The sequence below is a fragment of the Vanellus vanellus genome (genome assembly GCF_965231255.1).
Source record: "Vanellus vanellus genome assembly, chromosome: Z".
NCBI lineage: Eukaryota > Metazoa > Chordata > Aves > Charadriiformes > Charadriidae > Vanellus > Vanellus vanellus.
This window is the reverse complement of record NC_138908.1, coordinates 61,321,499-61,349,405: the sequence shown is the minus strand read 5'-3', so window position 1 is coordinate 61,349,405 and position 27,907 is coordinate 61,321,499. Positions and strand designations below refer to the sequence as shown.

Sequence of the window (27,907 nt, the reverse complement as noted above, 5' to 3'; positions counted from 1 at the left end):
ATGTCATCAGATGAGGAGAAAAGCACAAGTCCAGTTTTGCCAAAAGACTCTGTTCGGGGCAGTTCTGTTTCTTCTGATCTTCAGGTAGGAAAGAGGCAACCTCATTTGGTTTACTGTCATGGCATTTTATTTGGCAAAGGGTAATTATGAGGAAATTAACAAAACTTGTATCTTTTTTATGTTTTACATGTATAGGAAGATAATTAAAATATTCATGAAAAGAAGCGAATTAGACAAAAAAAAATCTGAGATTAAAATATCTTTGCTTGGATTCCCTCTTGGACATTTCACAAAACATTTCAATGTATGTGAAAATTCTTATTTAAACAGCAACAAGTAAAATAGTACAGTTTTCTTACCTTTTTTTTTTGTGTGTTATTTTTTATGTGTGTTAAGTTTGACACAGTAGGATAGAAACCCATTATTTCTGAGGGATGATGTGTAACTATTTTAGGCTTCTTCCGTGATGTGAGAAATGAATTTTTTTAAATGGATTTTTTTCCCTTGGAGTAGGATTTTGGCCAAGTTAGTCTCAGAAAGGAAATTATTATTTTTTTTTTCTGCATCAAATATGGCAAGATATGCTGAAACTTTAATGGTGGGGGTTTTTCCTTTTCTGTGCTCAGGATTCTTTCAGACAATGCAAAGATACTGGATAAAGTCTTCGTCCTATTTTTCTGAAAGCAGCAAATTTTCATCCTTTAATAATTGGTTATTCCTATTTGACTAGTGGGTGAGGTTTTTTTCCTTTGATAGGATTCTATCCAAAACAGGCGAGTTTTGACAAAAGTCAGTTTTGCTAGAAAAGCATCTCCATTTTTGTCACCTGGTAGAATGTGCATATATAGCAGAAGCCCTGTTAAATTAAGAGTTTTTTTCCTTTATGTGGGTTGACTTTGTCCCTTTTAAACTACCTGTTTATGGGCAATTCAGTTCTGCAGTTTCTATGCTTCTCTATTTGTGGTCACATGTCATGGATAAGTTTTCTTAATCTTTGTTCAACAATAGTAATTGATCTGTGTTTCCAATTCCTTTTGCAGTTGAACAACAGGATGAAGGCATTGTGCAATAAATTTTGAAAAAAAAAAAATTTACTTTTACGATCTGGGTGAGGTACTAAGGCCGCCTTGTAGAGAATGGTTAAGTAAACTATTATTAACAAATGACAGCTTTGCAACCAAGAACACATCTAGAATAGAATAGAGTAGTTCCAGTTGGAAGGGACCTACAGTGATCATCTAGTCCAAGTGCCTGACCAAAAGTTAAAACATGTTATTAAGGGCACTGTCCAAATGCCTCTGAAACAGTGAGAGGCTTGGGGCATTGACCACCTCTCTAGGAAGCCTGTTCCAGTGTTTGATCACCCTCTTGGTAAAGAAATGCTTCCTAATGTCCAGTCTAAACTTCCCCTGGTGCAGCTTTGAACAATTCCCACGTGTTTTATCACTGGATCCCAGGGAGAAGGACTCAGCACCTCCCTCTCCACTTGCACTCCTCAGGAAGCTGTAGAGAGCAATGAGATCACCCCTCAGCCTCCTTTTCTCCAAACTAGACAAACCCAGAGTCCTCAGCTGCTCCTCATAGGAGTCTGTTACTGTCGGAAGAGAAGAACACTGGGGTCACAGCTGAGCAATAGAAATGTTGACAGGGAATTACTCTATTCCTTTTAGATAATTTTGAAAGGCTTCTTTTTTGTTGATTTTTGGGGGCCTTTTTGATAATTTGGTGCTTTTAAATAGAGGCCAGATTATTACCTTTTCCTTATAGAAAGAATCCACTGGCTCTTAGAGGATTTCCATATACTTATAATTGAATTGTGCAAGACTTTGTCTGTTCAATCCATTCTTTTTGTATTCTTTAGTAACCTTGACTGCAATCCTAAGGACAAATGCTATGCATCATCTGTAGATTTTTCTAATGCTTTAAGAAGGAAGGAAAAAAAAGCCCTCTGAATGCTCTTGTGCTATTTGCTCACTGCAACACTGATTTATTTACTTCTACAAAACCAAGGTAGTATACATTAAATGATCAAAATTCCTCTAACCTTCAGGCCTTGGAACTATATTCCTGTAGTTTTATGCTCTAGCAAAATTTTTGTAGTTGATATAACAGCTTGAAAGTTTTGTTTAAAGCAGAACAAAGATAGTAAGTAAACAAAAGATATATTGTTAATTTTATTTTATTATGCTTTTATTTGAAATGTGTTGATCAATATTGCATTCCAATTGCATCATCCTTGTGATGGAATATTTAAGATTGAGATAAAACTTTCAATCACTCGATGTTGCTGTTTCTCAGTCTTACATATTCTTATTGCAGTCTCCAGGATTATTTTTTTTGTGTCTAAGTTTCTGCTTACAATTGGGATACTGTGTTTGCTTGGATATTTGCTTTCAACTTCATTCCAACAGTGTTGTAATACTGTAATTTATAAGCATTTATTTCCAGATTTTTCACTGGATGCTGTCTAATGAAGCTTTCTGTTGGTGTATAAGAGTGTGTATTCATGCACATAGTGGATTATTTGGGTTTTAGTAAGAGTGTTAGAACTTGAAAGACTAGATAAATTTCCTGCCAGAACTTGATATGCATATTTTGAGTGCTCAGGATGTCTATAGTAAGACAGACTGTGTGCTAGTGATTTAAATTGGGTGACTCAAAATGAGCCATCTACTTGCACTTGACAGCTTACCTACTGTGTCACTTAAATTGGATAAGGTAATCACGGAAGCAGCTGGATCAGCTCTGACTGAAAACTAACTTGTTGAAGGGGGAAGAATTAGTTTTAAGTTGCTATTTGATCACATGATCTCTTTGAAGAAGACAGGGAAGTGATCTAATGTCTTCTGCACAATCATTTAATTTAGATGAGTTAAGGTAAAGACCAATATGTTGCCTTTTTTACTCTGCTGAAATTTTGCTGCAGGGGATTTTGTATAGTTACATGTAGTTCCTGGTTGAATAACTTCAGATGAAGTTATCTGTTTTCTGCTTGTGACAGCTGGTAAAATCTAAACTGTATTTCTTCAGAAATATATGGAAAAATTGATAACTTGTTGATTCACAGCTAGCTATACCTTTTACTTGGAGTGCGATGCTTCCTTTTGCTTATCAAACAGATACACTATGTATTTGTTTGTAATTATAAAGCTTCATATGCATTTATTTAGCCTTTTAATTTTAACATGATAGGTTAAGATGGGAAATGGAAATCTGAAAGGAAACTAGAATTCAGCTAAAATGTACAAAGCCTAGCTTCTTAAATTCTCTAGTTAGTTGAAACTCACATAAATGTAAGGGTTACACTGAAAGTTTTAAAATACTGTCCTTTTCAGCTGGTAGACTCAAAAACATATTACATGTAATTGGTATCTGTAACTTCTGACTTTCCCCAGCTTGAAGAGCAAAATAATTTTTCAAGTCGCAGTTGTTTTCTGAGGTTTGACCTCATTGGAATACTAACCAGAATTCCTAGGATAGTATTAAGTGAAGAAAAAATAGCTGCTATTTTCCAACTGGCATTTTTTTCCAAATGTTTAATTACTGGTTTTGATCAGTTTCAGTATTTAACTGCTACTGGAATTTTTAAATTAATTACTGAATTGTATGTTTAAGCTATAATACAGATTGTTCACCATTTCACAGAGAACTCTAAATAAATTCTTTCCGAAAATCTGTTTAATTAGGAGATTTCAAAAAAATACTAAGTTAATTGGCGTACTTTGGTACACAGTATAATGCCACAGACCAGTTAGATGGTTTATAACTTTTTAATAGGAAAGCTTTTATATTAGTTACATACAGGCGTTCCCTATACCTATATAATTTAAAAAATGCATAATACAAGGTGAGAATAATTAGATCTAACCTAAAGAAAATACTGGATATTCAAACATCCTTTGATGATTGGCTTTAGAACTCCCACTAAAGAAATTGTAATGTTATTGAACGTGAAATGTGACTGTTCTGTAGCTTCTTTGTCAAGGCTATAAAAGTACATATTTTTTTGCAGTACTAGTAATGCTTAGAGATAGTATTAGGTGATTAATAGCTTACATGATCTGGAACTTTTTCTTCTCCATTCGTGTTTTTGTTTAAGATGCCTATTATAGTATCCAAGTCTGTCATCTAGCAAGGTCTTCCTGTGTAACTATTACAGTGCATCTAGTTCTAATCGGAATGAATGTGAACATGAAACAAGAGGAAGATGAATTGTATGAAAATAGCTCACTGTTGCAATTTTAAGGGAAATCCTCTTAGTTTTCACTATAATAAAATTAATAAAAAAACTCTCAAAAATTATTGAAAACCATTTCCACTCCTTCCTACATATACCTAGTTTTTAGAAATGTGGTTATAATTTTATAATTATTTGTCATCACTTTGTGACAGGATGAATATGAAGAGCTGCTTCATTATGCTGTAGTGACTCCGACATTTGAACAGCGTGTCTTGAAGTGGTCAGAACCTGCTTCAGAACTGAGAGCAGGTGGCAGATTCTCAAGTGTAACAAATGATGCCATTCACCATAAGACACCAGGTAGTATGGAGCATATATGTTGTAGTAGTGTGCGGTAGTATGCATTGAGCTTGCAAGAACAATGATATAACAATTTTCTGATAGCTTCTGTTTGAAAAACATACGTAGCTCATATTAGTACATTTGCATTATGCACAACAAGAAGATTAGGAAGGCATATTCGCTGAAGGGTTGTCTCTCTGACATCCCTTTCAGATGATAGTATTGATGTGCTGACAGTTCTCTGTGTTTTGTGATGCAGATATATAAAGTGGTTGGTGTAATAATGCAGAAAGGGGTGCCCTTACTTACAGTATACCTCATTAAAATTTGACAGGTCACAGATGGTTTTGCTTATACCTGTGCTGCCATGATAGATAAATGAGTATTTAAAATATGAGTATTTGGAAGTAAGAGTTACCTTAAATGGGGTCTGTGTAATGACTAATCATGTCACTACATGAATATCATTCTTGCTCTTTTAGTTTGATCACTCTACACTAGTTTTACTGTATTGCTAGGAATTCAGGACTGTATAAACTTAGTGTCTTGTGATGCATTGGTATTTATGGTTATATGTTGTTTACTTTTGTCACTAGCATTTAGATTGTTGAAGCTCTGTTAATTTTGCTTCACAAGAAATAGTAAACAATCATACCAGCATTATTTCTTTACTAGGCAGTTTAGCTTAATCAGGAAGAACTTACTTTAAACTAACTTCTATTCTTTGTTGTGCTATTTCATGATAGAAATATTTACCTACAATTTGTATTTCACTATTATTTTTGTGACCCTTTAGGATGGGTTTATCTCTACTGTTACTTCTCTACTATTTAGAGAAGCATGGGATGTAAAATGTGTAGACAGTTTTACTACTAGACACTAAGCAGCCTTGCCGTGCTGTGTAAATCTGGTGCTAATCGTCATCTTGGGGTAAATGTTGTTCATGGGTATTGTATGCAAGAACTCTTGCCATGCTGATCAGAGCTAAATAACTCTGCTAGCAGGAATTTGCCAGTGCATTTTCAAAGGGCAATGCATACTCTGAAAGTTGCTTATTTTACATGAGGAAAAGAATCATGAGTAAAAATAAATCTGTCATCTTAAACTGTATGTTTTCTCTGGAATATAAAGCAGTCTTAGTAAGCTGTCAGTTACCATTTAGTTAACTCACATTAATACAATATAATAAAAAATTATCTAGAAACTTGTTCTTAAAATAAGGAATGAAATTAAAATGAGGGAAGTAGTATTGGTTATGCTGTGTATCCTTCCACAATGAGTCTGTGTAGTGCAGTTTAGGTACGTTCAGACACCCAAGCCAGTATCTCTTTCCAGTATGCCACAAGGAGAAATGTTTTAACATTTTTGTAAACTAATGGAGAATCTTAGTTGTTAAGGACATCACATCCGTAACTTCTCCCCACGTGGAATTAGTTCTTCTGAATATCAGACTGCCATAGGAAATGGAGAAGGTATGATTTTGAGTTCATTGAAAGCATGAGAATGGAATTTTGGAGAAAGAGAATATTCTGTAATGGAAGTAGATCTGGAATTAGAATGTGAATAATGTTAGAAAAACTTCTGCCAGCAGAAGAGTTTCAAGTGCAGCCTTTGCATTTTGTTTTTACATATTGAAGTTTATTAACTTGATCCAGTGTAGTTATGTCCTGTGTGGGACTTGTACCAAGTTGTGTAAGAAATTAGATCAATAGAAGCTGTTGGTATTTTGTACTATGGCAATTATTTTTGAGCAGTCAAACATTGTAGAAAAAAATCCACTCTAGTAAGAAGTATTCTTGCAACTCCTAGAATGAGAGCAGTTGCTTGAGATTTAAAAATTATGATAAAAAATGTTTTGCTCAGAGGAATTAAGCATCCTCATCTTTTATATCAGGTTGAGGTACCAAAAATTGCAGTCTGATAAATTCAGCTAAAGGTAACATTTAAACTATCTGTGATTTCCAGAGCCAAAGAACATTCTGTGGCTATTGTCAAGAGTCCAATATTCTGACCAAGTTCTGTTAGATACTGCACACAAGGAGGGTTTAGTCTTCTAGTACTAGTTTGCTTGTCTGAAGATATTTGCTGTTAGGGGACCTTGGTTTAGCAGAGTGTTACAGCAATATACTGAAATTGCAATGCAAGCACATGTCACAGTCCATTTGGTTCTCTCAAATTTACAGGTCAGCATACTCTGTAAATTAAACTTTATTTTCTGACCTCAATAGGAAAGAAAACAAGCACATCAAACAACGGCTCAGTCCCCTTTCTACAGACTTATCTAACGTGAATTCACTAATTTATTCCTTAATTCATGAGGTTTTTAACTCACAAGTTCTCTAATTCATAACTCACAACTTGTAGCTCACACACCTATGACCAAAATAGTTGCCTAACTAAGGGAAAGAGTGCTCGTCTTTCCTCCTTCATCACAGTGCAGGACTCCTCTGTATCGCAGCGGGAAGCATGAAAGCCTCGGCAGTCTGGCTGCTTCTGGATGTGTTTCAAAACCTTTTTGGGTAAGGGGATGTATTTATACCTTGAGCTTGGAGGTTTGGTCTATAGTCTTTCTATAAATTAGTGGGTTCTGAAGGAACTGCCAGACAATCAATGTGGAAGGATTATGACTGCAGGAGACAGCGAGGTGCAGATGATAACGGCTGCGTTATGACCTGTAGGCCTTCTATCCATCATGTCCTGCCTACATGCTGCTCTTGCCTTGACCTATTCGCACAACTCCCAGGATATACCAGGGCTTAGCACAAGCTTTGTGTTAACCAAAATCTGAGCGGGACTTGAGTGAATCGTCACAGCATGGTAGAGTACTTGTAATATACAATTAGCTCACAGAACAAATGTGATTCCTGTTACCGATCTTTATACACTAACCATCATGGCACGGGTCGTCCCCAGGTGCCAGGAAGGACTATGTGGTTTAAAGCCAGCACAAGCCCATTGCTGTGTTGAAAGTTCATTTTGCTGGTTGCTGTCAGTTTTTAGACTGTGTTGGGTTGAGCCAACGCTTCCCAAGTGCTCATCTGGCTAGCACAGGAATACATTCACGCTTCTTGATTAACTAAGGCCACTTACACAACCAGCTGATCCACTCAACTGGTATAGCCATTTATGAAAAACAAAGGCCGCCCTCTGCCCTTCCCTATGTTGAGATAAGTTCATCTTTCTTTACAACAGCTGTGGTCACTCCCTGTATTCTTCCTTGAGCTTCAAGACCATAGTGCTCATCTCCTCTGAATCGTTTTCCATTGTAGCCAGCTGTTGATCAGTCACACTAGCAGATTGACAGTATTCAAATACACTTGCGAACCTCTTGAATTGTAGAGCAGTTGAGGTCAGCTGCTCGGAGCATGTCTCAGCCTAAGAAGTTGTTCTTAAAAGGAGAGTAGAAAATTTTAAACCCAGCTATGTGGAATTCTCTTTTGGAGCAAATTCTAGTTCAAGTCTTGTCCCCAGTGCTCTCTCTGCTTAGAGTTTTGTCTCCCATTTTGTGTGGAACATTGTTTTGTGAGGGAATATTTGTGATGTGTGATACTGCTGTTCATAAGAAAGAAGATCAGACTCAAAACACTAGACTTGTGGGGTTTTTTTGTAGATGACTGTAAACTATTTTCAATCATATTTGTCTGAAGATAAGATCTTAGCCAGCACTGTCTACTGTCTCTCTTTAACTCTGTGAGAAGGGTTATGCTCTTCTTTTTCTGGGGCCAAACATGTACCCTATGAAGTCTTTATTTCTTTTTATTGTCTAAAGGTGTGCAATAGAAGTGAGACAACAAATTACCATTCTCTTGATTGCTTCTGTTGAAATATTTGAATTGTTATCTTTTATTATGCTTGGTATTGCCAAATAAGAATAGTCATTTACAAGCTGTAGTTAATTGTCATAGAACGGGGGAAGGAAATGGCCTTATACTTGATGGTGATCAAAATTTTGCATTGCAGTTTTAGGTATTGTTCATTACAAGGAGATGTGTATTCCCCTCGGTTATAGACACTGAGATATTTATTATCTTTGCAAAGGGCAGCACCTTGCAAAATACAATTAGTATGTTATTTTCAAAATGAAAAAGTGGTTATAAAAACAGTGCTCTTGATCTTCTGGAGAACTGAGGCAAGAAGAATATTTACATGGCACCATCATGCTTCTATTAGCTGCACGTGATAAATAGACTTGTAGTGCTTTGCTGCTTTATCAAAGCATAGGTCAAAATGTAACTATGTCCTGTCAGTCTAGGAAAGAAATATCTTATAACTACTTAAGACAGAGCTTGAAACAATCTAGTTGGAAAAAGAAGGTTATTTCAATTTTCAAAAAAGGATGTGACCAAAATCTCTCCAACTCCTGTGTATAACCTCTGGTACTGATCAAGAGTGATTGCATATTTGAGTAGTGTTTGTCAGTGTTAATGGCCTCAGCATACCTTTTGGTTTTTTCCCCGATACTAATAAGACTTTGGATGAACAGTGAGAAAGTAGTTAAATTCAAGTCCAGTACTAATACCTCTGACACTAATCAGACAGGATAGATTAGCAGGTTGTTTCTGAAGGACAGTTAATTTTTTTTGTTTAGCTCCATTCTTTTGGTGTTGCTACATGTGCATACTAAAAATCAGGCTCTTCGACACTTATTCTTTCCCTGTCCAGCTCTAATGCTGTTGCTCTGTTAAAGTAACAAAATCATAAATTATTAGGGTAGTGTTCTATAACTTCGTAAAACAAAATGCATGTCTGTGCTGGGTATAGACTTAATACCTAAAAGTTTGCTCTTCTGCAGAGCTTCTCAAGATTGCAGTGTATTTTCCCCTTCTCCACATGATGTTGGTATTAAGGCCAACAATTTCCACTGTCATGTAATGCCTTCTGATATGAAGTTCTGTTTATGGAGTATTCTGTGGTCTGGCATTTTGACTTTCTCCTCAGGTTTTTGAAACTGAAGTGAATGTTTCCACTATGACGGTAGAAGTATAATTACTGGTAATCTCTATTTGTTGCAGTAAATTTAATTATACATAATATCTTCACTAAAAGCTTCCAGTCAAATAAGAAAAATAATTGGAATAAAACATGCTGTACTATTCAATTCAATGTCCAAATGCTTTTAAACTTTGAAACCTAAAACTTAATTTCCTGTTCTTGTTGCCAGTTCAGTTGATTAAATTTGAAAATGACTAAGACTGGAGCAGTGAGTTATTTGTAACAAAGATGTGTAATGATGACTCATACCCAAACAGTGGGAAGATGCCTTCTTTTCAGGCTACCAGTCCTCAGTATTAGTCCATTAAACTTCTGAGAAGATTTTTTAAAAACCTACACATTTTAGCAAGTTGCTACCCTCAGCTTGGGCCACTGATAGCAGATCATGTGTGAGAACAGTCTGTCAGAGCTTATTTACTTAATAAAAGCAGAAAAGTCAGATACTAGAGGAACACAGGAAAAAAAAAAAAAACACAGTAGTATTGGAATAACAGACATCTGGAAAAACAGCTAATTTCATTACCTCTACTATAAACAACAATACGGTCTAGAGATTTGTTGGAGTAAATGCATGTGGGCATTATTTAATGAAGTACATTTTTATACTTTATCATAACCAAATGGTTCCATGTCCTTTGTACCTTTGTGCATTGTAACTGAATGTCATCATTTAATGCAGTAGATTAGGAGTAAGAATGAAATTAATATGTATACAAGTAGAAAATTATGGTAATACTGGAAGGCCAGGATACATTACATAAGATGATGGTAACATGTAGCAGATACACTTAGATTCAGTGACGGTACATCCTATGGTAAATAAGAAGAATGGAAGCTAAATTAAGATAATCTGTACACAGGGAGGAATAAGGGGAGGGGAGTGATGAACCTCTCCTATGAGGACAGGCTGAGAGAGTTGGGGTTGTTCAGCCTGGAGAAGAGAACGCTCTGGAGAGACCTTATAGCAGCTTTCCAGTATCTGAAGGGCACCCAAAAGAAAGCTGGAGAAGGAAGTTTTAGAAGGGCATGTATTGATAGGACGAGGAGCAGTGGCTTCAAACTGGAAGATGGGGGGTTTAGATTAGATATTAGGAAGGAATTTTTCACGCTGAGGGTGGTGAGGCACTGGCACAGGTTGCCTAGGGAAGTTGTGGATGCCCCATCCCTGGAAGTGTTCAAGGCCAGGTTGGATGGGGCTTTGAGGAACCTGATGTAGTGGAAGGTGTCCCTGCCCATGGCAGCAGGGTTGGAACCAGGTGATCTTTAAGGTGCCTTCCAACCTAAACCATTCTATGAACTTGTAATACTACAATCTCAGACTATTTTAATATGCTGTTTATATGTCTGTCTATTTTAATATGCTGGTTTTATTGGTTACATTTTGTTCTGTTTTTTTCTTTGCAAACTGTGCTGTGTAAATTTGATATCTTTGTAATCCAAGCAAATAAAAGTTTAAAAGTAAGAACAACCCTTCACTTATTTTACCGCAGTGTCACAACTGAAGGAAGAACACAGTGACATGCAGGAATGGGAACAAGTGGTAAAGGACAGAACTGGGAATACTTGACAATAGTAGCACTGCCAAATATTTTATATTGTGAAAGGCTAGCCAGATTCTTCATTAATGAAATTAGATGTATTTCAAGTAGCCTGGGTCATCTGTCTAGTGTCTCATATTTTTTTGAGATCTTTACAAGTAACAAATACTCAAATTCTGCCATTAGCTAAGCAATACTTCTCTCATTTGCAGGAGAAACAATAACAAAAAGCTAGAGCCTGATCTTAATATACTCGTGTGATTGGGAATCATCTGTTTATGGTCTTCTGCTTATGTAATGGGTGTAGGGAATTTAGTCTAGTGTGTTAGATGGGGCTTCTTTAGCTCAGCCTGATTTTAATTTTATGGTGTGTAGTTGTATATGACCTTAGGATAAACACCAAAGTTGTAACTTCTTCTTCCTTACGGGTCTTCCTTACTTCCTTGTTTGGAGCATGATTATAGTAGTTGCAGTTCAACCTGCTTGATGGGGGGACTGGTATTAGCCAGAGAGCTCTTCTCAATTCCTTTGTACAGGAGACCTAACAGTGACAGTAACTGTAAAAGAGTGTCAACTGTTAGGCTCGGCCTTGAATAAATTAGAAACATACATTTCCAGTGTCCCCTGAAAATACTGCTTTGTGACAAATAGTTAAGTTTATCTCTGCGTGCTTGTACCAAAAGATAGTACCCATCCACTATGAAACCAATTGTACAGACAATATTTGTTTTCAGAAGTGAAGACTAAAATGTTGGAGGTTTCCTCTCTCCATTTATGAAAGAAGGAGAGTGTTCTTTTGAAGTTGTCCTGATTATTATTAATACAAGGCATCTGCTAATCCTTTTTCTTCCCAAATTTTTTTATTCAGTTGTCAACTTGAGTAACAAATTTTCTATAAGGAATAACTAAATATGAAACAATATTTAATTTTCTCTTTTTACTTAAATATTAATTTCTTCATTTGTAACTCATTTTTTTCTTCATATCAGTTGGAACTCAGACACATGCCCATTTGCTTCTGGGCATGGATTAATTTTTATTGCAGTGGTAGTTAGCCACAGCACCTGAAAGTGAGGTCTTATTGTGTGTACATTATATAAATTCATAGTAGATGCTTCCTTTCTCAAAGAGTTTAAAATCTAGTTAGATAAGCAAATTAAAGGCTGCAAGGAAAATGGATGCAGGTACATACCAACATTGAAATATGCGCACAGGTTGCGTTGTGAATGCACAAAGGAAGGGCCCTGGCCTCAGGAGTTCGCAGTCTCATTAAGGAAAATGGCAAAAGTTTTTAGATATTTTTACCTGAGATATTAATCAACAAGAAATCCTTACTGAGAGGTGCTTTTTGTTTCTGGCAATGCTATTTTTTTTTTTGCTACTTGCTGTGGTCATCCTCTTTAAAATGAAATTACATTTAAAAATTGTGTTCTTTAAAGGAGCAGTAGTTTTCATTTGACTAATGTTAATAGGACTGTTGATTTAAATATACTTGTGTCTTGGAAGCATGTATTTGAATAGCGTTGCTTGTTTTACAAGGAGAAAGGAGGTTTCTAATGGCATAAATATTTGGGGGGTTGGGGTCTTTTTTAACGCTTGGCTTCTGACTTCCATCCAGAATGCAGACCAGTTAGCCTTTCCGGAGTATCAGTCCTTATTCTCTGTTTCATTTTTAGTCTTAATATCAGTGAAGGAGCCTTCTGAGGCCAATATGGAACGAGTTTTCCCCGTTCTTTCAGAAGAGACTTCTTCACAAGGGTCCACACATGGTCCAAGAGAAATTGACGAAGCTATGGTGACTGAATTAATGCTTCCTGATGAAAAAGTAACTCAAATAGAAAACATACTTGATCTCTGGAGTGGAAGTCTTAAGGTATTTATTTTGTATGGAATCCTTAAAAATCATATACTAATGTCAGTATGTTGTAGAGTAAGTGAGAATGCAAGAAAAGTTGCAGTCTGATTTCACTGGGAAATGGTGGTTTTCCTTTAGATTATTGTTGCGTATTGCATGTAAGAACTAGAATATCTTGTTTCAAGAGCTTTGGAATAACTTTCTCCGTTAGCGGTGTTCAGGTATTATCATTCAGTAGTTCATAGATATAGACAGCCTGTGTAATGAAGGCATTGCTGTAAATATTTCTGTCTCCTTAATTGCTAAGTGTTAAGATAAAGTTATTCCCTCCTCTCTAATCTTTTAACTAATTGCACTACTGTCATACCTTTAACTTTTCAGACAAATGTTCTGACTGAATTGAGAAAATGGAAGCTCAGTTTGATCGAACATCACAAGCTTCAAATGAGACAAGAAAAAGAGAAACACGCTGCACATGTGAGACAATTGAGCAATGAGATGGAAAACCTGAAGGAGTTACTACATACTTATGAAATATCTATTGGCAGGAAAGATGAGGTAGTAATTAAACTTCATAATTCAACAGTTGCTCTCTTTTTGTATATATCCACACTGAATTTTTGCTTCCATGTCTTTAAACAAAATCCTACTTGCAGCAAGTAACAGAGAAATAAATAATATATTTAGACTGTATAGTAGAAAAAGTATCATTGTTACTAATAATGTTGTCCATAGTAACAATGGGAACTTAACATGTTGTATGTACATATTTGGCATTGTTTGCTTCTTAAATCTAGGGTCTATGTTTGTTCCTTATTTATTTCATGAAGATCACACTGACTCAGATGAGTCTAGTAGCTCTTACACTTTAAAAGCCTTTATTTTTTCAATGATTGGATTGGTTTTCTTGAATTTTAAGTGGGCAGCAGTCTCCTAAATGTTAAACAGTCTCTATTTTAGGATTCTTAGGAATTGTACATTTGTATAAATTCTTAGGATTGCACATTTGGGGTCTCTGAGTTATACTTTTCTGCTATCAACAATATCAACAACTTCAAAATTAACTAGAATTGTGGAAGTGGATATAAAATTTTGGCAGCCCTGCAATCACACAATGTAATCGAGTACTCTTATTGCTGTCCTGAATTTTTAACCTTGTACTTGAGAACACTTAATGACGCTTGGGTTTTTAATTCCTATTTACCTTTTTTTAAAAAAAAACATCCATTGAAGGGGTTAAAATATAGAGGAAGATGATATTCTGGGTCCATTTGGGAAACAGTCTATTCTTCAGACCAAGCAAATATAAACGTTGTAACATTACAAGAATGGGATTAGTATAATATCATTTAACATGTGCAGAGCCATAGTTATATCAGTGTATACCATTCAAACATATCTAATTCTGTTAGATATCTTTGTGTGTCACTCATGTTTAATGCTCCATAATTTTTGATGATACTTTTAAAGTGGTATTTTTTTGTGCTATCAAAGAAATTTTTTCTTCAGCCAATTTTAGAGTTCTGTTTCTAAAAAAATTTTTTTTTCAGTAGTGTCCTGGTTTGAGGTAAAACAGGACCAATTTTGTTCAATAACTTTGCTTCTTAGCTGGGCCTCTTCTAACTACTGAAATCAACAGCATATTTTGCAGACACCGCTCACTCTGAGTGATAAGACCAATTGTTTATAGCTGATGCCCAGGCATGGTATGCAGAGAGGCTCCTGCTTATACTTATTGCTATCACACCCAAGGCCAACCAACTTTGGTATTTGCCCCGTTGGGTCAGAAGTGTAAAAACGTAGTGGCGTAGTGGGATCCCACCTGCAGGGAGGAGCAGACAGGACAGGTGACCCAAAACTGACCAACAGGGTATTCCATCCCATCTGCCTCATGCTCAGTATAAAAAGGTGAAGGATCAAGGGGTCAGCTCTCTCTTTCTTCAATGGCTGATGTCTGAGGAGGACTCTGTCTGTTCGTCTGCCTGTGATCCCGATCCTGAATGCAGATCCAGAATCCAGTTCCGTCCGTCACTGAGTCCAGCCTGGGACTTCCCCAGTGCCAGTCGGTGTCATGATTGTCATCTTGGGAGCTTGATATGGTTTTGTATATATTTCATTATTTCTTTTTATTTTATTATTAATATTTCATTAAAGTAGTTTAGTTCCTTCTAAACTCATAAGTCTCTTTTTCCTCCTCTGCCTCTCTCTTTGAAGAGGGGTAGAGGGGAGCATCTATCAGTCCCATCTGGGGTCCCCCAGGTCCCCAGAGCTGATTTGGCCTAAACCACAAGTAGAAAATTTTTATTTCTACCATCTTAACAGTAGGTGGCAGTGCTTCCACGTATCACACCACATTCATCAAAACAGCTGTATTCTGACATGGGCATAACCCAAAGTCCATCAGCCTCACAAATATTGTGAATACTGTAGATTCTTGTTTTCACATTGTAAGTCTCACAAATGCTTTTTAGTGGCAAAAATATACTGATTAACCAACATGGATAAGACTTCTAGTGTGTATCAACAGGTATGCAGCATCAATAGTTAATGTTTTATATGTATATGACACTTTTTCAACAAAAGTAATTAATTTATTCACTTCCTTTGCTCTCTCTTTTCTTATGGATTTGTTGATAATTTATGCAAATTTACTTCTAATTTTAGATAACTTCATTGTTATGTAGCTGAGACTACAGTTATGGTGAAACTGCAAGAAGTTAAAATTGGTCATATTTAAGCAGAGAAAAGTAGCTTATACTAAATCTATTAACATACAGTATTATGAAGAACTCATTTGTAAAAATGTAGAGATGTATCGGTTTTAAATTACTTTAAATGAGTCAAATTGACCTTTTTTGTTTCTGACTTTGATATTTTGAACACCTTAAAGAAACCAAGCTTTTGGCTAGTAATATTTCATTAAACGTTCTGAACATTGGCTGAAACAGTTTGTATGAAATTCTGTACTGAAACAAAATAGGAGTTTCATACTGTTTGCTAGATAACTTTGTTGATTTAACGGTAAACTTTATTTTAAGTATAATTAATTTAATTGATATATGTTCAATAATTATGGCATGTAACATGCAATATAATATATTAAGATACGTTAGCATACAACATCTTAGAATATTGTTCCTCACAATCTTTATGCAGTAGTTAAAATAACTTCATGTCACTCCCAGCAGTCCCAAGATTGGTCGCTATTGCCTGTTGGAGTTGCTCAGGTGTTACTGATGGCACAATCCAGCTTAAGAAGTTAGGAAAAAATACAGAGAAATAGTTAGTGATTTGATGTACCCAATTTGCATCTTGTCTGCCCTAATTTTTAATCAAGGAACCTTGGCTGTTTCTGTGTACGACTTAAAACACATTTAGAGATTGCTGGTAAAAGTCCCTAGTTGCATTCCCTGTCCAGTAGGCCATCTTGCCTCTCACATGTTTTGATTGCTATAGGCCTATATAGTATATTTCATGAGAAGTTTTAAAGATAATGACAACTCTTAATCAGATTTTTCTAGTTCTTAGCAACTCCTTAGCTTGTTTATTCTGTTCAGACAATTGAATAAGCTTTCTGCAGATAAATTGTTTCTTTACACTTCAGTTAATAACGCACTAAAACTTTTAATATAAATGTTCCTGATTTATCAAAATTGTCTTTGAAATAAATAATTCTTCTGACTTTATGCAACAGTAACATTTAATTATAAAGAAGTAACACAGAAGCCTGCAGAGGTAGGATGAAATAACAATTCAGCTGAACTTTTCCTGAAACTACACAATGTCTGAGTGTTGAAGCTGATTATTGTTTATCTTGATTAGAGTAAGGGGAAGATTCAGTAGAAAGCATCTGTTAAAAGCAATTGCTTTAAGTGAAAAATAACTGATGCATAAAGGACATTCTATTTGACCCTACAAAGGTCATAGTTACTGAAATAGTGTTAATAAATATTTTTGCAGGTGATTACTAACTTGACCCAAGCATTAGAGAAGCAAAAGGAGAGAATAGAGTTGATGAGAAAGTTTATGCTGTGGCGGATTCAGCATGTTAAAGCCAAACAAGAGGTATGTATGAAAAATAAAAGCACGATGAAAATGAAACCTCTAAACTCAAAAGGGTTAGAGTTGCTGTAGTTCCTGTTACAGATTGAAGAAATGACAGTGTTTCTATTTTAATGTGTTTGACAATGTCAGATAACAGTTTGAAAACATCAATTCTAAAAAGAATGCTGCTGTCAGAATACTCTCTGTCATGGGGAAAAAATCAAACCTGTACTTGTCTTATATTACTCCAATTACTGTGATCAGCTCACAGCAAATCACCATAGTTTACAGTATGTACATTTTGAAGTAGGTAGTCTCTAAATTTCAAATATATTACGTTTGACCAGTGGTACGGTACAGTATCACATTTTTGGGGGAAGCCATTTTCACAATTAAAACTTCAGCTGCCCTTTTTTCTCACGTTGCCAAAATTTGAAGTGAAGAACTAGTGGCACACACAATGTTGGGCATTTCCTCACACATATGACAGTAAACAGTCTACTAAGTGAAGTATGACAGAAAAGAAGGATCCCATGTCAAGACTGCAAATCTTTCCCATTCCAGGTTGTTAAAAAGGAGAAGCTGTATTCAGGACCTTTGTTCATTGGTACAGATTCCTGGCTAGGCTCAAGTTCATTGACGCTATCCAAAACTGCTGAATTACAGAGAGGGATAGTCTTTCTCTTTTCCTTTCCTCCCATCTTAGAATTTACTAATAATTTGGAGTATCATTTTTACTCAGCTCTTTTTATTTTTCCTGATTTGTTTCTGAAAAAGTAATTTAATGCTGACATACCTTGTGTGGTGACTATTTTGAAATAGACTAGACAAATAGAATTGCCTTAAAGGACTTTAAGTGCCCTGAAGTCTAAATTTATGAAAAAGATAGGTGTTTTATGCTAATTACCTGCAGTCTTTGTGACTGCTGGTTTTATATGGTTCCTGCAGTGCATCAAAATGTGCCACATACCCACTAAATGGCTTGACGCGTGCATGGCTACACTATATACGTGAGGTGTTTGTTCAAGTGTCACTAAGTTAAGAGTAAAAACAATGTTTTGTGTAACCTGGGAATTCGCAAATATGGTTCCTCATACTAGGGACAGTAGTGCTCCGTGACGTGTGTGCAGGAAGAACATTGAGCTGCTGAGGCCATGTTTGTGCACCACTTCACTGTGGCATGTGTAACTCAATTTAGGCATTCCTACTGCGTACTGTGTAATAAGTTGTAAAACCATCATCCACACTTAAATTTTTAGGAAACTTGAAGTTGCATATGATGTGGTTGTATTTGTTTCCTAAGGAATATGCAAATAGAATAGCAGACAGACAATTCCGGACAGCGCTGTTGAAGAAAGTATGGGCAGCATGGCGCTCTCTTAGTGAAGAAAAATGGAAAGAAAAAGTAGCAAAAGCCTGCCAGTTAAGGGCAGAAGATGTCTGTGTTCAGCTCACCAATGATTATGAAGCCAAAATCGCAGAGGTAAAATAAGGTGGTTTTTTTTTTTTCGTTCTTTCTCTCCTTTACACCACTATACCTCATCCCTCCAAAGTATCTTTCTCAGCAAACTTGAAAAACGTGAGCTTTCCAGCATAACAGAGCTCCCAAGTACACAAGAAGATCTGAGGAGATCGAAGATCTCTGCTGTGGTTTCTAGATGTGACTTTTTTTTTTTCCTGCATCTAATGTAAGATGTTGCTGATCTGCACACAGAGGTGAAGTAAATTGGACTCTTCCTGAAATGAGACAAATCTGTATTTGCCCACCTATAGAGATGGTATTTGTTTTCTAAGAGAACGCTGTTAATATTGGCTATGCATTTTGAAGTCTTACTGAAGAAGACAATGGAAATAGAAGACCATTATTATTATGAATTATCATGATGAGTACAATATTTTTTTCCTATAACAGCTACTATATTAAAGGCTGAATTTAAGTTTGGTTTTGCCTTCAACATGCCAAATAAGCTTGTTAAAGAATTTTCAGAGCTTAAGGTAAAGTTACCAACATGTGCATTGGTGCACAGTAAGTAAATAAAGTTTTAAAATACACATTTTTAAAAGCTTTATATTTTGACATTAAACCTAGGGTTTTAAGGAACAGGCTTAACAAATATGGCTTACCAGCACAAGAACAGTAAGTAGTGAGTTACAAAGGTAACTTGGTCTGTTTTTTCTCAGCATTTTTAGTTTTTTACAGTAGCTAGGAAAGAGATTGTTGATGACAATTCAACCTATGCTTAAATAGTTTTCTGGGAACTCTTATTCTTCTGTTGAGCAAGTGCATGTTCCTACAGAAGTCTAGCTTGTGCCAGATGCCTAACTTGTAGAAGACAAAAACTTGCAAGATGAATTTCTGCATAGCTGGTTAGGTAGAGTCTGACAGTCCTTTTGAATGCACTCTTGTCCTTGGTATGCTCTAGTACAAATAACGTGCTGTAATGAAAAGAAGTGACAAGTAGCTGTTCCTGTCTGGTGGACCAGAGATTTTGAAGTGAAAATGCTTGTCTTTGTAATCATAGTATATGGTGATTTTAATTCTAAAGCTGATTGAGAAATATGCTTGTGGTTTGCATTCAGAAGTGCAAGACAGCTGTTTCCTTATACTCTTTTGTAGCTAAGTGCTACTTTGGAACAGACAAAAGCTGAGATTCTGCGACTGCACAGTGAAAGAGAACAGTATGAAGACACCATGAAGAAAGCCTTTATGCGTGGTGTATGTGCTTTGAATCTGGAAGCAATGACCATGTTTCAGGGCAAGGACAGTAGGACAGATCCTGGTCAGTATAAAAAGCAGCTCTAATCTGAAAGGGGGGAGGGGGGGGTGGTTGTTGGGCTTGTTTGTTTGTTTACGGGTTTTTTGGTTGTGTGTTTTAAAGCGTTCTCTCTTTTCTCTCTTTTTTTTTTTTTTTTAATTTAATATGAGGACTTGTGGGAATACAGAGTTTATCAAACTCTTATTGCTTTAAAAAGTCCTGTTGAGTATGTTGAGAAATATTCTGATCCTGAACCCTGTACTGCTGTAGTTGAAAGGTGGAAGATGTTCTTTTCATCCCTTGTTGCTGGGAGGATGGTAACCTGCAGCTGAAAGGCTGAACAAGAAGCCAGGGATGGCAAAACTTCTTAAAATACTATGGAAGATTACCCAGAATTCTGTGAGCACCCAGGTTATCGGGAGGTGGGGGTGAAATCCTGGAAAACCTTCCTCTGTTCTCTGGAATTTCATTTTGCAATGAATCTTTTTTTTCCAGGCAGCTCTCCCTTCTTTCTTAGTCTTGCCTTTTAATGCAAAAGAGGGCAAGTAAATCTCCCAGGTTCTCTGTTTAGTTGGAGTGTTGTGCCAGAACAGGAAACACCAGTGTAATTATATCAGCAGCACACTAGTAAAACTTGTGCAGCTACACAAGAAAGAGCTGCATACCCTTACTGATGTAATGAAATCACCCCCTCAGAGTGAGACAACCTATAGCAGTAGGAGTGTAATCATGCTGGTGCAGCAGTCTACATTAAAGACAAAAAAGCTGTGCCAGCAGGAGTGTCATAGCTGTATGTGTGGCTTAACAACCAGCTGTACTGACAGCAGCAGTTGTTAATGGCCTTAGACAAGTAACTTCAGTTACTGAACTTAACAATCTTATTCCATAAGTTTCTGAACTACTTCAGAGAAATTCTTCCCCAAAAATGTGGATATGAAGAGGAAATAAAAAACTGAAGAAGGTGTAAGAAGATATTTACCTAAGCAGCTATCTGAGCCTGTTTAAACATATGCGGTATTTGTGCAGTTGCTTAGGAAACTCGAATATGACATTGGCTAAGCACAGTAACTGTGTGTTAGTAAAACCATGGGAACAGTATTTGGGGAAGGTCAAGAATTAATGTTTTCCTGAAGATACTGAGTTTGGCAATAAAGTTACATGGCATTGCCAAAGTACCTTATTTTTCACAGTGTTATAAATTAAGAACTACTCTGTCGAGAAGCTTTATCTTGTATTTGTTTATTGTTTTCCAAAAACATGCAACAGACAATGGGTCTCCCTAATAATGATGGGTAACTGAGTGGTGTGAAGTAGGAAAGCATTGTTTCTGTAAACCTCTGAAGAAGAGGGTAAGTAGGAAGGAAATGAAGAAAATTAGAGATGCCATGACCACCCTTGGGGTTCATGAATCAAACATTTTGCTTGATTTTTACCATGAAGCAGGAGCTGATACTCTACACAGGCATGATACCTAGAGGTTTTGCTGTGCTGGACGACACTGGTGTACCTGTACCCAACCTTCTGGGTGTCCAGCATCATGCTTTTTAATTTCCTGTGGTCCATGTAGTCTTCATCAGGCTTCATAACATCTCACAGTTTCTGTTGTCCATGGTCCCATGCCTGCCATCTTCTTCCAATGCTTCTCATACCACCTTCTCCCCTGCCCCAGGGACACTATCTCTTTCTTGGTGCAGCCAGATGGTGCTCTTAATGAAATTAGTTACACAGTTATTTAATATGACTGTACAACCATTTATTTGCATTCTTCCTCAGGTATAACAGAACAGTGATCAGGACATCAGGGAACTTCAAACATCAGATTAGATGACTGTTGTTATTTGTTCTAGTTGTAGTCTGTGGACATAAAAATTTCCATGTGTCGGTCAGTGATTTTATATATATATGAGCCATGCAGTGCCACCTGCTGACGCTGGAAATAAAAGCAGAATTTGATCCCTTTACAGATTTATTATTATTATTTATTATATACATCATAATTTAGGTTATTAGTGGTGGACAAGTATCACAACCTTAATGGGTCCATAACATTTGGAGTCAATGTTTATGGTCTAAAATCTGACTGATTTACTGACAGATTATTTTTGGTTTTTTAATTATTATTATATTAAGATTATTTTTAACCTCTTTATATATTTAAAGGAACATTGAAGCCACAAGAATTCCTGACTTTTTACTTAAAAAAAAAAAAAAACTAACACTGCTTTTTTAAGTAACATAGATCGGATCTGATTGGTCTGTGACTATACGTTGGTCCTGTCTATGCTTAAGTTTAATGTGAGTATACATAAATATATATATGCAGAAAATGCATATTCTGGCATACTTTCACTCTTGAAATCTTTCAGTATTGCACCAATTTGAACTACCTTCCTTATATTTTTCCTGCTTGCTTCAAGAGAGGAAAAAAAACAAAAAACCAAACAAAAAACTCCAAACAAAACAACAACAAAAAACACAACTACCGCATGGTGTCACTCTAGTCCCTGGAATGAGCAAAGTTCCCTTGTCCTGGAACTGCTGCTAGCATCATCTGCTTCAGAAATAGGAGAGTACATGAAAATACCTCTCTCTTCTTCCTGTAAGGAAGTTTATATTCTAAAGGAAAAGGCTGAATCTGCTTGGAAAAGATATTAGGCTTAGGTCTGCATATCTGACCTCCCCAGGATGTCTGCATTGCAAGACAATACAATCTGGGACAGATTTTGTCCAAGTTTACCCGGCTGGTGGAGGGAGATGATGAGGGCTGTAGGGTGCCCGTAGATTCTCAGGCCTATGGCCAGGATGTGGCCAGTGTCCAGCAATTGCATGTGGAAATGAGATGCTGCTGAGCATGATCCTTGAAATTGCAGTACATTCCTAGGAAAGTTAAAATAACATTTTAGTTTACTGACAGTGAGCTGCCTTAAGGATCTTATGCCCTTGCAGAATGGGCATATGGATGGCCTTTCTGTGTTTTGCTGCTCTCTAACTGAAATGGATTTTGGCCCTTAGCATAAGAGCACACAGGATTTTGTATTGGCAAGCAGTATGGAGAACCTCAGTTCTTTGCACTGCAAGTATGTGACAAGTGCCACAGGGATTTTGAGGCATAACACAGAAACAAGCCCCTTGGAAAATATTATTTACAAGCATCTGAAAAGAAGGGTCAAATACAGGAATGTTCATATATACATACACACACACACACTTATAAAGAACAGGCTGATCCTTGTAATTAGATTATACAGAAATTCCAAAGGAACAATAAATTTTTTACTGTGACATGTCTTTTTTTCCCCCTTAGGGTTTGCTAGATTATGTGCTGATTCCATTACTTTGTGTTTCTAATAATAGATGTAGGAAATAGGAGAAATGATAATGGTACCGTTGTTGCAGGAAGGCTGCCTCCTTCGCAATATGATCTGCCCTCACCACCATCTCCAGCAGCAACGACTCTTCAGGTGGAAGACATGGTAAGCATGTAGCCGGAACAGAACTGTATTTGTTAGTGACAAAAATTAACTTCTTTGGTTGGAGCTTTTTAAAAATAAATTTCATAGCCCATGAATTGAAGGAATTGGAAGACCGTCTAAATGTAAAAGAAACTATGAGTATGTTCAGACTGCACTGTGTAAATGAAGTGGCTGGGGCACAGCTGCCGTGACTTGCTATACTTTCATTAAGCTCTGTTTTTTTAGTGAAAAAGGCAACTAAGGGCATCATCTTAGGGCAACATCATCTTAGGGCAACTAAGATGATTAGGGGCTTGGAGCATCTGCCTTATGAGGAAAGGCTGAGAGAGCTGGGACTCTTTAGCCTGGAGAAGAGAAGGCTGAGGGGAGACCTTATTATGGCGTACAAGTATCTAAAGGGTGGGTGGAAGGAGGATGGAGCCAGGCTCTTTTCAATGGTTCCCAGTGACAGGACGAGGGGTAATGGGCACAAGTTAGAACACAGGAAGTTCCGTTCAAATACACGGAAAGACTTCTTTACGGTGAGGTTGACAGAGCACTGGCACAGGCTGCCCAGGGAGGTTGTGGAGTCCCCTTCCCTGGAGATTTTCAAGACCCGCCTGGATGCAGTCCTGAGTAATGTGCTCTGGGCAATCCTGCTTTAGCAGGGGAGTTGGACTAGATGATCTCTAGAGGTCCCTTCCAACTCTGATAATTCTGTGTGATTCTGTGAAAATGCATTACACTGATGAAGACAAGGTCACTATAATAAGCAGTACTTGCTTTCTGAGGTTCTTTCTGGAAAAAAGCCATTAAGAGGTGGTGTGGGTTTTGGTTTGTTTTGTTGGTTTTGTTTTGGTGGGTTTTGGTTGTTTTTTTGTTTGGTTTTTTTTTTCAAAAAAACTAAGCTTAATATAATCTGAAAAGAGGAAAAGGTGGCTTGACTTGGAAGCTTCTTTTTTAAGAGTGTAACATATCTAGACGCTAAGGGAACTCAGCTTATTGTCCTGTCATGTCTGCTTAGCCAGATCATTACGCAGTAGCTTGCATGTTCTAGACCTGCCCTGGAGTCATCCTGAAGATGTTGCTACTGTAAAACAATTTCACACTAGAGTGCAGGTTACAACAGAAAAGATATGCTTGCCTCTCTTCTTATTTTTCATTCTAATAGTATCAAATGTTATTCACCTGTTTCTACAATTTTTAGATAAATATTTTTAAATTAGCCAGAAAAAAAGTAAACTAGAGATAAAAGAAGTTAAATTTAGAAGGGTAATTGGAATAGTCAAAAAACTATCTAAAGAGTAACACTGTATTTTTCAATTATATTCGTTCTTTGTAAACTCTGGTTTCATTCACAGTTTTCTACCCACCTGGGTCATGCAAGCACTTCTCAGACCAGGCTGGATTCTGATTCTCCAGCAATCGTCACTAGCACAGCTGCAGGATCTGGTGTGGTGTCAACTCAAAAACTGGTAACATGCTAAAATTAACTTTTTTTTTTTTTTTAAGGCAGACATACAATAAATATGAGTTTGGGTATTGTTATTTCCCCATTTTCCAGAGCAGTAGTTGAGGAAACTGTCATAGAGTTTACATAGCTGTGTGAAGACACTATCTTGCACATGCTCATTAATGTCACAGAAACTCATTTATCTTAGGAGCAATTTTAAATTATTTTTGGAGGGGGAAGAGAGGAGTGTGGCAAAATGAAGAAGACTACGCATACACTTATGTATAGCACAACAGGAGCAATTAGTGTTTCACGTGATACCATTTTGTTATGGAAAGAATATGCTTTGGTTTAGCATCCTGCTGTTCAAAATTTCTCTCATTCCTGCTTATGTATTTGTTGCTAAACTGTCCTTTTCACTGTTCTCAACTGTCTTCTGCATTGCTCTCCTTTCTGTTTCCCTTCTGATACAGTTTGCCACCAGCTGTCAGAGAAAGATGCAGCATTTTACTGCATGGAAGTGGTTTTGTATCTGCTATGTCACTGCTAGAAAGACTTTCCAGGGTGATGGAAGTGCCTGCAGCTGTCACTTTAGTATGCAGCCAGTGATCAAAGCTAAACTGTCCGTGTTTGCTGATTTTTGTCAAATTAGCCTTACTCCCCTCAGGATAGGAGTCATTCGCTCAAAACGCTATTTCATACTTAGAGTGGAAAAAGATGGAATAAACCAGATTGCAAGTAGGTGGAGCAAATTCAGTCCCGTATAACATAATGGACTACCTGCAACATCCCATGTTCTGTTTAGGCACATGTCAGATAAAACTAAGCAGTCGTACTAGAGCATTGTAAATATTATGTTTAGAATTTTTTACCAACTAGTACTTAATTTATTTGCAGCCCATGGCAAAAGTAATAACATCTGCTCAACAGAAAGCAGGAAGAACAATCACTGCTCGAATCACGGGTCGAGCTGATATGGGACAAAAAGCCAGAATTTGTGGTAGTTTAGCAGTGATGGGAGTTGCTCCACCCATGAGTTCAGTCATTGTTGAAAAACATCATCCAGTCACTCAGGTAAGTCAGAATTATGCTTGTAACAGTATTCTTATTACAACACATCTGGCAGTAGTTCTAAGAAAAATTGCCATCGTGAAGAGGTATTAGACAAGGCTCAGACCTGAGGCCTGTTTAAAATAACAAATTTTACTGCCTTTGGGCTGGATAGAAGGCACTGGTGAGGAAAGGAAGTAAATATTGCCACTTTAATCTGTTTGTCTTGTTTCTGTAGTAATTATTTCACAGCTATTCACAGTCTTGGCTGTCTCTTGGCCAGCTCTTCCATGAGTCATCTTCTTCGTAGAAGGGGTCAGTTGGTACAGCAACGTTTAGTGTCATCACCATGCAACCACAGTTTAAAGACAAGCTTCATGGTGTATAGCAGGAAGAGTGACTGAACCAAAGGTGGTAGAGAGAGAGATTAGCCTGACAAGCTAAGCATAGCAAATTATTGGGGGGGAAAACAGTAAAACCCCTGTCTGGAGGTAATCAAATTCATCAAGCCTGCTGCTTGTTGCATTTTGAGTCCCACTCCTCACGTTTATCCTGAAGAAAACACTAAAATAGTTGCATTAATAGGATACGAAGCAACATTCAAGAAGACTGTAAACAGTGGCCTAAATGGTGCTACACTTTTAGACCAATCTGAGCAAAAAATACTTTTAACTGGAGGTGTAAGGAACAGTTGAAGACGTTTGTGGTTTTTTTTTATATTTTAACCTGTGAAGTAGGATCTGAGTTTTCTCTGCACTACCTGAAAGTCCAGTTTCTCTTCAGTGATACTGCCAGAACAAGGAGAGCTACGTCAGGCCTCTTAATTTGAGCTGGAGTTACTGGTAACTGTCTGTGTGAGGGATGTTCTGCTTTCACTCATTTCCTGTGGTGAATCAGAGCCCTGTGGCAGGCTGCATATAGCTTTCAAGAATTTGGGTTCCTAAGCAGAAATTAATATTTAAATTGTATGTCCTCAGAGGGCTAGAGGTTTGGTGTGAGACTTCTTTCATTAAGAACAGTTTCTGGATTCAGATTGTGTGATCAGTGTGACAAATAAAGCACCTGAACTACTGTACCAAAAACTGACTTCTAAAAATGTAATAAATGTGACAAACCCAGAGGTATATTCCATATACTCGTTCTGCAAATAAATGCCTACGTAGAAGGCAGTCACATGGAAGTATTTCTCTTGAGTTAATCTGATGGGGGAAAGAGTTCACCTTGAATAAAAGCAGAATGACTACTGTTTATTGCAGTAAGGTGGCTAGTTTTGCAGGGAGAAAATTAATTATTAAATGCAAACCTTTTCCTTTCAGAGACCAGAGACCTTTCTGAGACTTCCTCATAGCAAATACTGAACTTCAAAAGGAAGGTTGGCAAGATTAAATTAGGACTACAGAGGAAAATTCTGAACAATTTGGTAAAAAAAAAAAACAAACAAACCAACCTTGAAATAAGATTGAGGTGATAAAAGCTCATGGTACCTAGTTAATTGGAAGTTTAGCCCTATATGTTGTAAAAAGTATATTACAGATAAGGAAGGGAAAAAATTACTTATTCTGCTAAATTAATCTTTTTTTTTTTTTTTGAGACGTGTGTTTCAGTTTGCTCTATTGCAAATCTTTCTGTTTAAACTACAGGTCACTTAAAGCTATTTTAATGGGAATTTTTTTGTACTGTTAAGTATTTTGATGTATCTGATTACTTTTCAGCAAACTATATCCCAAGCCACTGCTGCTAAATATCCTCGAACTGTGCTCCATTCTTCTGGTTCTACCACTGTGAGACCTGCAGGACAAGTTGGGCGAATGCTTCAGGGCCAAACTCATACCAGTGTTCAGTCAATAAAAGTTGTTGACTGAGTGAATATCTTTCTCACTGGTGGGGGATTTTATCAAGATACAACTTAAACCTCTTCCCCATCTCTTCAGACTTGATGTAGCAAGGCCTAAAATATGTATCATGTTTTTACTGTTTTTTAAAAAATATTTTTTTCAAGTAAAGTGCTTTTATAGTAAACATCTGGAGGGAAAAAACGAACTTGAAATGTTGTTCTACCTCCAAAGTATTTGAGAACTTATTTTATTAAGATAAACACTTTTTATTTAAGGAATCTTTTGCACACTTTTAAATAAAGGATAGAATGTGATATTTTTTTTGTCCGAATCTCTTTGTTTAGTCCCAACATTACTAACATCTACTTTCAAGTGAAAATTAAATTTATTTTTTTTACATACGCTTTTAG

The 27,907-nt window shown here is 36.8% G+C and overlaps 1 protein-coding gene across 1 annotated transcript; it reads left to right on the top strand.

The window, feature by feature from the left end:
* Positions 1 to 27,834, top strand: POC5 (POC5 centriolar protein; the record flags this gene model as incomplete). The annotated part of the gene is made up of 11 exons (XM_082497647.1): positions 1 to 84; positions 4,393 to 4,540; positions 12,729 to 12,925; positions 13,289 to 13,465; positions 16,868 to 16,972; positions 18,255 to 18,434; positions 19,569 to 19,731; positions 23,062 to 23,180; positions 24,521 to 24,634; positions 25,510 to 25,686; positions 27,375 to 27,834. 11 exons carry the CDS (start codon positions 1 to 3, stop codon positions 27,522 to 27,524), a joined length of 1,614 nt encoding a protein of 537 aa, XP_082353773.1. The 3' UTR covers positions 27,525 to 27,834.
* Between the last annotated feature and the right edge of the window lie 73 nt (positions 27,835 to 27,907).